This window comes from Enhydra lutris, unplaced genomic scaffold, assembly GCF_002288905.1.
Source record: "Enhydra lutris kenyoni isolate GAN:26980312 unplaced genomic scaffold, ASM228890v2 scaffoldscaffold12, whole genome shotgun sequence".
Classification (NCBI taxonomy): Eukaryota; Metazoa; Chordata; class Mammalia; order Carnivora; family Mustelidae; genus Enhydra; species Enhydra lutris.
In genome coordinates, this window is record NW_019154096.1 from 67,257,732 (window position 1) to 67,272,613 (window position 14,882).

At 44.8% G+C, this 14,882-nt stretch overlaps 1 protein-coding gene across 1 annotated transcript in view; it reads right to left on the reverse strand.

Moving 5' to 3' along the window:
- Positions 1-14,337, reverse strand: part of LOC111145248 (shootin 1) — a 97,917-nt gene extending 83,580 nt beyond the window's left edge. The window contains exon 1 of the mRNA XM_022500035.1: positions 14,085-14,337. Within this exon, the coding sequence (XP_022355743.1) occupies positions 14,085-14,142 (58 nt within the window). The 5' untranslated portion in view covers positions 14,143-14,337. The remainder of the gene's footprint in view (positions 1-14,084) is intronic.
- Positions 14,338-14,882: the final 545 nt, after the last annotated feature.

Below are 14,882 nucleotides of genomic sequence, written 5' to 3' on the forward strand. Positions count from 1 at the left end.
TCTTTGGTGCTCAGCACTTGGTCCCATAAAAGCAGACAGGCGGGTGCTCCCTGAAGTTCCTTCTAGCACTGTTAGTCTGTGGTGCTGTAATCAGAGGTGGTTTATTTTTAAAATCAGCCTCCAGAAAATAATGTAGGCTTACACATTCAGTTCAGTGTCACACATCTGCTTTTTTTTTTCCTTAAGATTTTATTTAGGTATTTGAGAGAGAGAGAGCATGAGAGGGGTGAGGGGCAGGGGGAGAAGCAGGCTCTCTGCTGAGCAGGGAGCCCGATGTGGGGCTCAATCCCCAGACTCCGGGATCATGACCTGAGTCGAAGGTGGATGCTTAGCCAACTGAGCCACCCAGGCGCCCCCCACATCTGCTTCGTCCGCAGAGCAAAAGGCTGATGCCATGTGCGTTCAGCTAACAACAACTATTTTCATGCATTTCAAGGTCATCCATTACCAACCCATGACCGGATACCAGCCAGATCCATTTCAGTAAGTTGGAAAAATATGTGAACCGTTTGGAAATATTTCCAACTACGTGAAAAAACAGCAGCTTATTATTTAAAAGCTTCTATCACCAGACAAATAAAGTAGCCTGAACACCCACATTCCTTTCTCAGCCAAAGCACCGTTCTTAGATAACCTCACGGTTGAGAATATGATGTTCACAGCATGTGATGGGAAGAAAGAGCATGACCCAGGATTAAGGATGGAGCAGAATGTGTGAGGCGGGCCTACTCCCAGACCAGCACCTTGACTTGAACCACAGAGCCAGGACATTATGAGTTGGGACTGTTGTACTTTAAAAAATGTAATTGGGAGTTATCTACAAAAAGCTCAGTTTTTCTTAAAAAAAAAAAAAAAAAAAAAGACAAACAGAGTTTCCTATTTCCATGAATAACCAGAAGACAGAAAAAAAGGAATCTGAAACCAGTGGCTTCAAGAACATCCCAGATGATCTGGTCATTAATTCTAGAAGTGTAGGATTCTAACCACTGGAACAGAGAACACTCCAAAAACAATTCACGTGGTGAATCATATCCTTTGTGTCCTATAACCTCGATCCAAAGGATTTAGAATAGCTATGGTGATTGTAGGACCACAACCTTAAAATCCAATCAAATGAACAAATATTTATGGGATTACACCACCAACACCCCTAAGTTTTACTGGCACTTCATGACCATCTAAATAAGAGTTAATGAACAATTTTACTGAAGCCACACCCAAAAAGAATACTTTGAAATGAGACAGCCCATAAAATAGCTGAATGTATACATGGAAAGATAGATTTTTTTTTTAAGGTGTTTTCTTTTTGAAGATTTTATCTATTCACTTGACAGGGAGTAAGAGAGCACAAGCAAGGGGAGCGGCAGAAGGAGAAGAAGAAGCAGGCTCCCCAGGGTGCAGGAAGCCCAATGTGAGGCTTGATCCCAAGACCCTGAGACCATGACCCGAGCTGAAGGCAGCCGCTCAATGGCCTGAGCCTCCCAGGCGCCCCAAGATAGAGCCTTTTTAAAAATAATTATATTTTCAACAGAAAACATCTGAGTGACCACGGAATGAAGCCCTATGCACACCAGCCCCTCATCAGCCTCCACCACACAAAGCCCAACCAATGGGTATAAACGAAACTGTCCTTGGTTATGAAAAATCAATAAAGTGACCCCCTCCTTTTTTTAACAGAAAGAAACAAAACTAAGAGATTCTAAAAATATACACTTAGGCACTGGGTAGTCTGTGGTCACGGTCTCAAGTCTTATTACTATACCTAATATTCTTTCAAAAAATAAATATATATTTTATCGAGAGACTTTAGTTTACTTGACATTTAAAAGTATCTGTACCTGGAGTTGAAAAATCAAGACTGATTTACCACTCTATTCTTGATGACCTACTTTACAGACATACGAACAATAAAGGCTTATAAAACCATGATCTCATATTGACATTACGAAAATGTTTTTCTATTTAAAACATTAGATAACAGCTTTAAGGCTTTTTAAAAATACTGATATTATTCTTCCATTATATAGCCAATAGAATCCAGATGAAACATTGCAGATTCCCAACTATAGGGTCTTCATGAAGAGCATTAATTAAGAACCCTTCACCTAATGGAAACCACCTTAATGGAAACCACAGACAATGTGCTTTCTTGTGACTTTGTGCAACTTAAAAAAATAAAGCCAGGTAAAGGGAATGGAGAGGAAAAGTATGGGGAAAATATGAGAAGAGCTCCCAGTGGCGAGGGACCACCTGGGGAATAGGGCATAAATGGAAAGAAAAACATTTATTTGTATTTTTATTTTATTGTAGTTAGAAAACCAAGCTCACTGACCTATAACAAGCATGCATGCGCGCACACACACCACAGTGAATACGCATGATGTGCTCTACATGAGGATGAGTAACCCTGTCCTCTGCGAAGCTAGCAAAAACTGAAGTGACTTACAGCATTCAGCTACTTCTTTTTTGGCAATGCTAAAGGGTCACAGAGAAAGCCTTCTCTTTGTTTCAGAACTGGCTCCAAGTTTAGAAATTTTTTAAGTGAGTCACACAGCTCAAGCGACTGGATGATACGGAGCCTCCAAATCTTGAAGTAACCGATGCAAAAGTCGAGATGAACTGGACCAGCGCTCTGCCATCTGAAAGATAACCACAGCTTGGGAAGACTTCCTCTCCTGGCTTTACAGGTATAGTTTATCTCAACGTACGGTAAGGTCACATCGCACAGTAATTAAAAAGTGCAGCCAAGGGTCTTTGGTCTAAATCGCAGATTCCTTCTCTGGAAAAGAAGAAGGAAAATTATGTATCTTTCTCATGCTGCGGTGACTAAGAGTGAGCTAACACGTAAGGTGTCAGAGTGCTTAGGTATGTTACATGTGCAATACGTCTACCACCCTTACTGTTACTGATACAGCACAGCACATCAGATCTCGTGTGCGATAAGAGATCTAAGGCCATCCGTCTCAGGCTGACTTCTGTCGCACGTGACCTGAAAGCTGGCATAGCAGAAAAATCTCTGAAACCCTACTACTCTGCCAAATAAAAGGAGGGGGAAGGGGGCTCACAATCAGTTGTAGTTTAAAAAAAAAAAAATGGCAAAGAAGCGGAAGCATGTCTGGGAGCTGTACTTTCTAATCCGGGCTGCACATCAGAATCACCTGGGGAGCTTTTAAATCAGACAGACGTCTGGCCCCCTCTCCACCCACCCCACACCAAGATTCTAATTTAACTAGTCTAAGGTGGACCTTGGGCACCATATTTGTTTGAGAAGTGAACACCCCAGGTGATTCCAATGTGCGGCCAGGGAGGGGAATCACTCCGTAAGAGCACAGAATGGAAGAAAAAGGGAGACGTGGAGAAAACAAGGAAAATATCAGGCAGAGCACGTGTTTCCAGAATCATGCTGGTTTTCCATTTTCCAGCTCCCTAATGCCAAGAAAGGGAGCTTTCCTTCTAAGTTGCAAATCATGACATAGTCAGCCCAGAAGTCAGATAAGTAGACTTAGTCGTTTCAGAAGCATGACACTTAAAGTTCATGAACACAGGGAAGAACACCTCTGGCTGGGGTGAGTCACAATCACGGTTTGCCTGAGACTTTCCCAGTTTTAGACTGAAGAGCCCAGTGTCCCTGGACACCTCTCAGTCTCAGGCAGGTAGATCACACTATCTCAAGAATAAGCACCAGATCAGTACTTCCCACCCAACACCTTCCAGACCCGCACTGTCGGATACGGAGCTGCTAGCTACATGTGGCTACTTATATGTACATTAATTAAAATTAAAGAAAACTTAAAATTCCGTTCTTCGGTTGTACTAGCTGTATTTCAAGTGTTCCCCAGCTCCACGTGGCTAGGGGCTCCTGTGGCGGACAGTGGACACACAACATTCCCATCACAGCAGGAAGTTCTGCTAGGCAGTACTATTCTGGATCTCTTCAAACTAGACAGCCTATGAGCACCTCAAATTCAACATGTTAGAAAGTAAACTCATCAAGGTCCCTTTCACCCAAACCTCCTCCTTCCCATATGCATGATGTCCTTCTGGGGTCATCACCGACCTGGTCCTTAAGCTAGCACCTCAGGATCACCCTTGATTTTTCTCCTTCTCCCACCTTCCAGTGAATTATCAAACAGCTCCCATCTCGTAAAACATCTCCCCAGTCTGCCCTTCCTCTATGGTATGTCTGCCCTAATTCTAATCTTTAATAATGGTAAAGTCCTCTCATGTAGCCTCTAGCCTCCCTCTGTCCTAGGTTCATGCTTCACAAAGCAGATGGTGAGCACAGTAACAAGGCAACCTGGTTACATCATTCTTGTAGCCCCCTGCCAAGATGTTACCTCACAACCTGGGATACCCATCCTCACTCCTGCCATTCAGCCTTAAACTCCAGCACTCAAGCCATCATACCTCTAAGACTTTTCACACCCAGGTACCTTCATAAACATTTTTCCTTTACCTGCAAAGTCTTCCCCTCCCCATCTTCCCTAATTCCTCCTTGACAAGGCAATTCAACTGTCATTCTCTGTAAAAAACCCTCCCCACATACCTAAGACAAAAATCAACATTTCTATTTCTAATATACTACCATAGCGCCCTATTCATACGTCTCTCTACTAGAGCATCTATGGGTAACATTACAAATCATCTGAGCCTAAGTCTGTTTTCTCGTCTTCTCTCCTATTCAACTCATTGCTATAGACCTCATACCCAATAGAATTCGAAGCAGAGTTGATACCTCTGTTGACTGAATGGCTGGTTTACATAAATCGTGATGTGGAGCAATTAAGCCAAGTATGAACATCCCCATTTTAAAAATGAAGATACAAATACATAGAGAAGTCAAGTTCCACAGTAAGAATTACTGGAGTCAGGACCAGTCTACTGATCTCCAAAGCCATTCATGTAAAAAAAAAAAAATTACTGGGCACTACTGTGTACAATGTGCGAACACTGGACCAGGAACAATGCTCTAGGGCGAAGACCGTGTGTTTACGCACACAGACACCAACATCTAGCACAATGCCTGACATACAGCAAGGACTGGGTACATGTGTGTTAAATTAAGGAAGAAGGAAGAATGGATCGAGGTCTTCACATGAACAAACTGTGAAAGAGCATGTACCCTCCTCCCCATATTAAAAGGGTCTCTTACATCACGTGTTACAACAAGATACTTAATAAAAGTGAAGCTTTAAATAGCCATCAAATATAACCAGAAAAACAACGCCTCATAAGATCTTCTAATGTAGACTCTCATCCATTAAGTCTGCATCTTTGAGACTCATGCAGCCTTGAAACACCTCTTACTAATGGGGAACGAGGACATGAGTCATAAGAGATAATGTTCAATTAGGACATTATTCCCTTCTGCACATATGCCAGTGGGTCCTCTTTTAGAACCAGAGCAGAAAGAGAAGTCATTTATACCTCCCTTGTTAATTAAAGCATTAGAAAAGCCCGGAAAAAAAACAAAAAACAAAAACAAAAAAACACTGCTGGAAAACCTGATCAAAAAACAAAGATGACAGATTTCGCATCTGAAAAGAAATGATGGCAAACCTGAAATTTACGCATTACTTGGTAGAACACACAGTTCAATGCTAATGAATTAATGATGCTTAAGAACTACTCCCAACGAACTAGAGTAATGACTTCAAATTAACCCACAGAAGGGAAGGAAACTGAGTATGTTTAAAATGCATGTGTAAGTCTGGTTTCCAGTCTGGCAGGGAGCTTTTCTCTCACCGCTCCTGTCCTCACGACAACAGAAAAGCGGAACAAACAGAAAATCAATGACTCTTCTTAGATCCACCAAAGAACTGAGGTCACAGCACAAAAGGCTATTTCAACACTTGGAGAGACAAGTGAGATACAGATAATCACAACTTCCTGGAGTAGAAGCCGCAGTGCGGAGCCTGCTCAGAGACCAGTACCGAGAGAGGGAGACCTAAGCCATCATTGGCAAATTGCTGAAGGCTCAGTGCTAACAAGTTTGAGTTAAAAACCCCAGTAAGTGGGCCAGTCTTAGGAGGGTCCCAATCTTTTGAGAGTTTTATCTCCTGAAGTGCTATCACAGCTTCGAGAAAATATCAGAGGAAATTTCCCTACTGCTTCAGGGAGGGAAAGCGGGTAAGGAGCCACGCTGAAATACTCCCAGAGCCTCTGTTCTTCCGGGCAAGGTCTGCCTTTTGCACGAATTACTTCCCTAGAGCCTAACAAACATGGCGGAAGGTAATAGCCAACTCCAGGCTCCTCAAGCCTTCCCATTTCACCTAAGGAAGAAAAAGCAAAACTAAGAAGTGCAAGTGAAAGTCAGAGCCCGGGGGTACAGGCTCGCCAAGAGACAGAGACCTTATCACAGGACCACTGGAGACTTCTCCTCCCCCATGCCTTACCCCCCACAGATGTTTATAGCAGCGTCATTCACAATCCCCAAAACTTGGAAGAAACCATCATGTTCATCAACAGGTGAATGGATATACAAGATGTGGTACATTCTGCAACTGAGTATTATTCAGTGATACAAAGAAATAAATGTGTTATCAAGCCACAAAAAGATATGGGGGACCCATGCATGCACACTGCTGAATGAAAGAAGTCAATATAAAAAGGCTACGCATTGAATGATTCAAACTCTATGACATGGTGGAAAAAGCAAAACAACAGGCCAGGAAAAAGATCTGGGATGCTGCCAGGAGTTCAGAAGGGAGCAATGAACAAGCAAAGCAGAATTTTTGGAGCAGTGAAATTATTCTGTATGGTAATGTCATGGTGGGTATGTGTCACACAACTGTCCAAACCCATAGGATGTATATAACACAAAGAATGAACCCAACTGTAAACTATGGACTTTAATTAATAATAAAGATCAGTATGGCTCATCAGTTCTAAGAAATGCACCACGCTAACTCAAAATGATAATAATAGAGAAAACAGGGAGTCAGGGAAGGTTAAGAAGCTATGTGGAAATTCTCTGTACTTTCTGCTCAGTTTTTCTATAAACCTAAAACTGCTCCCCAAAAGTCTTATTTAAAACAAACATATGGGGCGCCTGGGTGGCTCAGTGGATTAAAACCTCTGCCTTCGGCTCAGGTCCTGATCTCAGGGTCCTGGGATTGAGCCCTACATCGGGCTCTCTCCTCAGTGGGGAGCCTGCTTCCTCCTCTCTCTCTGTCTGCCTCTCTACTTGTGATCTCTCTCTGTCAAATAAATAAATAAAATCTTTTAAAAAAAATAAAACAAACATATGTGTGTGTATACATGTGTATGTGTATACACAAACACACATACACACACATCCATATATGTATGTAATGGAATCATACTCTGATTTGTGCCACAGAGGATTTGAACAGAATCAAGCAACTAAAAGATCTTAATATATTACTATTCTGTGTACCATACAAAATATTTCAGGACTCATGTTTTAATATTTAATTTTTACCAGCATGGTAGACAAACAACAATAGCCATGTTCCTTCTACATTTTAAAGCAAAGCCTGGTTTTGTAAGAGAATAAATTCTACAGAATGACAAAGTTCAAAATATACCCACTTTTTGGATCCACTTTTGAGAATTTTTCCCACAGCGACACTTACAGATAAATGTGCACAAGAATGTAAGCAACATTTTTACTTAATAAACTTTAATTTCATAAACTTAAGATTTACAGCAAAATTGCAAAGATAATACAGATAGTTCCCATAAGCCCTCCACCCAGTTTCTCCTATTATTAACATCTTATGTCGGTATGGCACATTTATTATAATCAATGGACCAATACTGACAATTATTATGAACTAAGGTCCACACTTTATTCATATTTCCTTAGTTTTTCCCTAATGTTGCATTTTCCTTCCAGGATTCCACTCAGGTACCACATTACAATTAGTTGTCAAGTCTCCTTACCCACCTCCTGGCTGTCACAGTTTTCACTACATAGACATACACTATAAATAACTCTATATGTAATCATCTGCATCCAGATTAAGCAAAACATGAAGTCATACTGATGTCTCCAACTATCATCTATTGCCCAAAGCATTATTTTTAATAGCAAAGACATAGAAACAGAGAGGTGTCCATCCAGAGGACATCAACTACATGTGGCAAATCTGTAGAGTGGAACACTATCCAATCAGTTTTTTAAAGATTTTATTTATTTATTTGAGAGAGAGAGAGAGAGAGTGTGTGTGTGTGTGTGTGTGTAAGAGCATGAGCGGGGGGAGGGGCACACGGGGGGAGAAGGGCAGAGGAACAAGCAGACTCCCCACTAAGCAGGGAGCCTGATGTGGGGCTCCATCCCAGGACCTGAGATTATGACATGAGCCAAAGTCAGACATTTAACTGCTCAATTTTTAAAGGTGCTCCTAACCAATCAATTTTTAAAGATTTAATTCTACATCTACTGATATAAATTCTGTAATATACATTCAGTGATAACTACCTATCTACATACAAGCGCACAATTTCCAAAAGGAAATAAACAAAAGGTCAGCAGTCCATCTCTGAGCAATGGAAAGGGGGTGAGAGGCACCACCTCAAAGGGGAATACAGGCGCAGGTATGACAACCGTTTGCAACCTCCAAAGGATCACAGTACATAAAAAGATACACCGTGGCACCGAGGTATTAAAACTTCATGGGGCAGCCGGTTTCTCCCTCTGCTGCTCCCCCTGCTTGAGCAGAGTGCTCTCTCTCTGTCAAATAAATAAGTAAAATCTTTTTTAAAAAATTTTCATGCGGGGGGGGTACCTGGGTGGCTCAGTCGTTAAGCGTCTGCCTTCGGCTCGAGCCGTGATCCCAGGGTCCTGGGATCAAGCCCCACATCGGGCTCCCTGCCCTGCGGGAAGCCTGTTTCTCCCTCTCCCACTCCCCCTGCTTGTGTTCCCTCTCTCACTGTGTCTCTCTCTGTCAAATAAATAAATAAAATCTTTAAAAAAAAATTTTTCATGGGAAGCAGGAACAATTAGGGGGAAAAAAGTGTCTAAAAAGACTCTCTGAGAAAGTATCATGAAATAAAGATTAAGAAATGAACTAGACAGTTCAGTGTACTTTTCACTTCCTATGCTTATTCATCTTCCTATGAGCATATGTTTACTTTTAAATTCAATTTTTAAAAAACCACAAAAGATGTGTCTACCCGTTGGAAGCGTTACATGAATCGGGGAATTCTGATGACACGATGTAGTTCCTCAACCCGGGCTCAAGGTCCATCTCACAGAGGGCTGCCCCGCCTGTGTCTCTTGGGCAGGAGCTCACAAACTTTAAGAGGAAATTGCATTTTTAATCAGGGTGTTGGTTTACAACAAATACCAGGTGTCCCACAAAGCCTAAAATACCATCTGGCCATTTACGGAAAAAGTCTGCTGACCTCTACTCTGCAGCATCTTCACTTAAAAACTTCTTTTTTTGGTGTATTCCCAGAGCGGACTACTACTCAACAATGCAAGCAAATGAGCTCCGACGACAGCGCACCCTGCGGTTCAATGTCACACGTGATGAGGGAGAGAAGACAGAAGCAAATACTGCACCCTGCATGATTCTGATCACGCAGCTTTCAGAAAACTTAGCTTGGGTGACAAAAATACCATCGGGGAAAGGCAGGTGATCATGATTAGAGAGCTTATGATAGGGTTTCTGGAGATGTTCTAATGTAAGTGTTGTTAGAAACAATCTTTTTCAATAATTCCTTGAGTTGTTCATTCATAGTTTATGTACTTTTCTCAACCTATGTGGTATTCTGTTGTAAAAGCAAAACACTTCAAAGTATCGATTTTACAAAAATAGACCCAGAAGAAGAAAAATAAATTTGCCAGGCTCCTTTCTATAAATAACAGGTAAGAAAGTGCATACGGACCCCAGTTATTCGGAGACCGGCGGCCACGAACCACACTTGGGAAAATAACGATGTTAAAGCCAAGTTGGCACCTGACACCATGGCAACCATTTAATCCCAAACCGCTTTCTACTGACTAACTTCGTATGTGTCCAAGACTGACGGTGCTTCGGCTGCTCCTGACTGATATGGTCACGGTGGTAGGCAAGCGTTTGGCCCCTTTTGCCAAAATAACGCTCAAGCTACTTTCTGGCCTTGCAGTCGAGGGAACACTGGGAGCCTCTGTAATTACTAACTCCGCTCTAAGAATAAGCCGGGCTAAATTTCCATCTGAACCTTGAGCACTATCACTACAGTCTTGGGGAAAGTACAGATCAAAGGAGGCTACCTTGCTTCAAAACCCACTCTGTTACCCTAGGACGATATTTGCAGTGTGGTGGTTGGAGCTTTGGTCTTCTGTGATCGCATCCTCACTGCTGGGTGGCAATCGTTGCCTTCAAAACTTCCTCACCAAGTTCCAAATGCCATGGCATGACCACGCTGACCAGTTCGGTGGACAGCTGTTGTCTGCATCTGCCCAGCCCGCATCCCCGCTTCTGGTAGTGGCCCGCCATACTTGTTTGGACAACTACTCCAATCCACTGGTCTTTGCGGGGGCGGCCAATCAAGGTGCCCTGCCCTTCCTGGTCCAAAGGACTTAAACCCATGACCCAAACTAGGCCACCTAGACACCCTTCCTGGAATTTGCATGCCTATCACCATCTCTAGACTAGGAATTCCTCACCAGCAGGGACAAGGCTTTATTCATCGCTCTATCATGGATGCCTAGCACAGTGCCTGGCTGTGAATATTGAGGGCTTGTGCAATGAATACATTACAAAGAAAATCATGTACCTTCAACAAACGCTGAGCTAAGTCGATCATTTCCCAGCAGCCTTCTGGAGGGGAGCAAATTGTATGATGTTTTGTAAGGGAAATGTCCACTTTAGGAGCTAGGAAATATGCATCGGAAATAGTACCCCAAGTTGCCATTTGTCAGTGTGTTAAAGACGTCAATCAGTCCAATAAAATAAAGCTCCAAAAAGGACAAAAAGAGAATTACCTCATTACCTCAACATCTGCTTGAACATAAGCAATCACATACTGGCTAATTTTTTTAAAGGGACATAATATAACTTTCTAGAAAGACATAATATAGCTAATTATACCATTCACGAGAAGGGAACATACAATGTTTTGAAGTAATTCAAGAGTGGGTGTGATTTATAAGACACAGAGCTTAGGGAATGGTAAGTATAAATTAGAGATTGTTCATATTATGACAGACTCCGTCATTACATTTCACAACTTTTGTCAAAAGCAACCTTATTCACCACACCACTGAAGCCTTCACATTAGGGAAGGCTGCTGTCGCTCTGCCATTTAGAGTAGATAGGAATCTTCTTTCTGAACACCCTCCTGGGGAATGGGTTCCAATTTCTGACTTAAAATTCACTAAGGAAGAAATGAGATGAGGAAACCGACACGGCCAATAAACATGTAGAAAGATTTCAAACCTCACTGAGAACCAGGTAATACAATTTTTCGAAAGGTACTATTTTTGTTCATCAGACTGGCAAAAATTAAGAAACTTGTCAGACTGCCAAAATTAGTAAAGAATGCTATTGGTCAACGTTGACAAGTATGGGGGGACATGGACACTTCTGGGAGTAATGTGAAGTGGTACAGCCATTTTGGGGGGCACTTTGGTGATGCCCAGCAGAGCTTTATGTCTGCTCGCCCTCTGATCTAAGAATTCCCTTTCTAAGAATCTATCCTAAAAAAAACAATTGGTAATTGTAAACATTTGTGTGACTGCCTACTAGACAATAAACTTGGGGGGAAGCAAAGACTGTCTGGTTCATTCTCTCTACCCCCAGCGCCTACCACATGGGGCTCATATATGATAGATGTCTGGTAGTTAAGTATTTGTTAAAGGAATGAATGAGTATGTTTAGCCAGTGTTGAAAAAGAAAAAATAGAGTGTTCATCGATATTGGTTCTTCTTGTCCTCACTTAACAGGAGTGATGGAATTATTCACAATGTTTACAGATAGTAAAAAAAAAAGTCTATTTTCAAAAATAAATCATACGCACCATCAGCTTACAAAATTAATTATCATATTGGTAAGAGCCCAAACACCTAGTTGCCTGTCTTTCCATCTCAAATCCCTAGCTTCTGGGTTAGTTCCATGAGTCAAACAGCAATCAAATGCTCTCGAAATAAGTCCATTGTTATCAGTCTATGATCCAATGACAAATAAATGCCCTGGTTTTGAGATGGGCTGAAAAAAAATGCCAACACTTGTGTAACCAGACTCAATACTTAAAAAAAAAAAAAAAAGTGCACCTTTTACGAAACACAAATTTCAAAGTCTAACTGTTCTATTGTCTTTGATATGCCCATAATTAAGGAAATACATCCTCTAAAAATACCAATACCCTGGCTTTGTTTTCCAAAAAATAAGAAAGAACCCAAAAACTTAAGACTCCTTTCTTCTCAGTTCTCAAATCCAACATAGAGACAGAGAGAATGAGTTCCAAAATGAAATATAAACAACTTGTGGATTACCTGCACTGGGAATCTACCATTGACATTATTCAGAATGAAAAGAAGTGAAGTTTTTAACTATATTATTTGAAAACTGACCATCCATCAAAAGCTCTGGTATCCACTGACAAATATTATCAATGATGAATGCTTCAACTGTCTAGAATATGAAGAATCTTTATGTTATTGAGGGGAAGAGGACTATTAGAAATAAAATGCTGACAGAATCTAGCCCCTCAGTAAACCACTAGAGGAATGTCAGATAAGGACATTCTGCCCTCCCACTAGGTTCACTGCTGCTTGTGACTTTATGACCTACTGCTAGTCTAGGATGGGAGCCAAGGTACTGGGAAGGCAAAAGCCATTAACATTTATGCAACACTTTCTAAATGCTAGATACCACAAAGACATGTGCTCTGTCCATCTCAGGGAGGTAATAATTTCCACAAGATAAGAGGACTGGTAAACAATCTGCTTTGATGTGTTTCCAGGAATGTAAACTCCAGAGAAGTCCACACAGCCATGCAAATGGTATGTTTGTGGTTTCCCCCAGCAACAGGTCATATCACCTGGCCGGACCTAATGAAACCCTCTGGTTTAGCTAAACCACGTCTTCAATCCGGTAAGGTGTGATAACCACAAGACCCATGGAAGGGAAGAGCCTCTTTCAAGTTCACAGAGTTGGTAAGTTGAGTCAACAGAAGTGAAAGAGCAAGAGAACAGCAGGACCCTTCCACTCTGTGGCCGTGTCACCAAGTGACTCAGAAAAGCCCAGGTTCCTCCCCATTTTCACTTCCTAAATCTGTGCAGTTCCTCTCTGTCTTGACCCATAGTCTCAGGCCACCCTTGGCCAGGGTAATAATAGTCATTTTCAATGGAGAGAGCGTCGCACTCACATTTGATCGCTAATCTGCCTTTGTGGAGAGGTGCAGGAGGAGATGGAAATGATTGATCAGAACAGTTCTGGAGGAGGAGGTCATCTCCCGTTACCTGGCGACGTGGAAATGCAAGGACACGGCCTGGCTCTCCTGCAGGCCAGAGCCAAATCGTCACTGAGGAGGCCCAACACTGAGAGGGTGTTGGCTCAGTGACTCACAGACAGTTAAAAATGGAAAGCGGTGAAACACATCAGGGCCCCGGAATCGTGGCCAGGGAAGGAAAGAGGAACTAGACCGATGCCGCCTGGAAAGCAGGGAAAGGCTGCGGAGCGGCGCGGCAGGCCTCCCCGCGCCCCTGGGCAGGGGTGGGGCGACGGCTGGGGAGCAGGGCCAGTGGAGCAGCCCGAACCGCCTCCTCCCGACCCATCTGCCCTCCACCACGCTTCTCCCGCGTGGGAGGGGGTGCCCCGGGTCCTCGTCCGCCCCCAATCCCGGCTCCTTCCCCCAACCCGGATCGCCAGCGCCGGCAACGTGCGGGGAGCGCTTCCCGCACTGCCGGGCCCCACACCCCTGACCCCCGCACTTTACTCTCGGCCCCTGGTTCCCCGAGGCGCGCGGGGCGCGGAGGACGCTCCCGTACGCGGAACAGGGCTGCAGGGTGAGCCCGGCGGCCGCGACAGCCCCCCGCCCCGCTCGCCGCAGCCCAAACCCAGCGCCCGGGAGCCGACCCCGCCCACGGGCCGCGGCGGCCCGCACCTGGCGGCCGCGCGCCCGCCTACCTTGCTCCTTCAGAGTGGTGATGAGCTGCAGCTGCTTCTCCTCGTCCGAGCTGTTCATTTTGGCAGGTGGGGCCGGGAATAAAGGAAAGGAGGGAGAGGCGAGGGGTGCCGCGGGGGGGAGGGGGAGGAAAAGCAAGATGCCGGTGGCGTGCGGCGGCACTACCCGGAAGTTGGGTCTGCTCCCGCTCCTCCTCCTCCTCCTGGCGCGGAGCGCGCGAGTGAGATCATCCCCACGCACCTACTCGGCGGCCGCCGCGGCTGCACCTGCGGGCGGCACCGCGGCGGGGGGCGGGCCGGGCTGGCGGCCCCGGGCAGGAGGTGGGGCGGCGGGAGGAGCCGTGGCGGCCCCAGGGGCCGCAGCCCGTGCCCCGCCCGCAGCGGCCGCGGCGCCTCGCCTTCCCCCTCCCACCCCCGGAGGCCCGAGCCGCGGGAGGCGCGAGGCGGCCCGGGGCGTGGGACCTGCGGGCGTGCGCCCGGCTCACTCCTGCAGCCCTCCTCCGCCCCACCCCCGGGACACCCCGACGCGCGATCGGGGAGGAAAGTCGGCTTCGGGGCTGCTGCGTCCCTGACGACCGCACTTGGAGCGCTGCCGCGGGCCGCCCCTCGCGAACCACCAAGGGAGAGCGGGGCGTGGTGGGCATGAACACCGAGGCTTTAACTCGGTTCTCACCCAGTGGACTCGGGGCGGTGTGGGAAGTCGGGTGCCCGTCGGGGCAAGCTCAGTGTCCACTTTTTGCACCTTTGAACGCAGGCAGGGACTGAACAGGCCGGCCCGCTGAATTGACGCCTCCTGAGCCA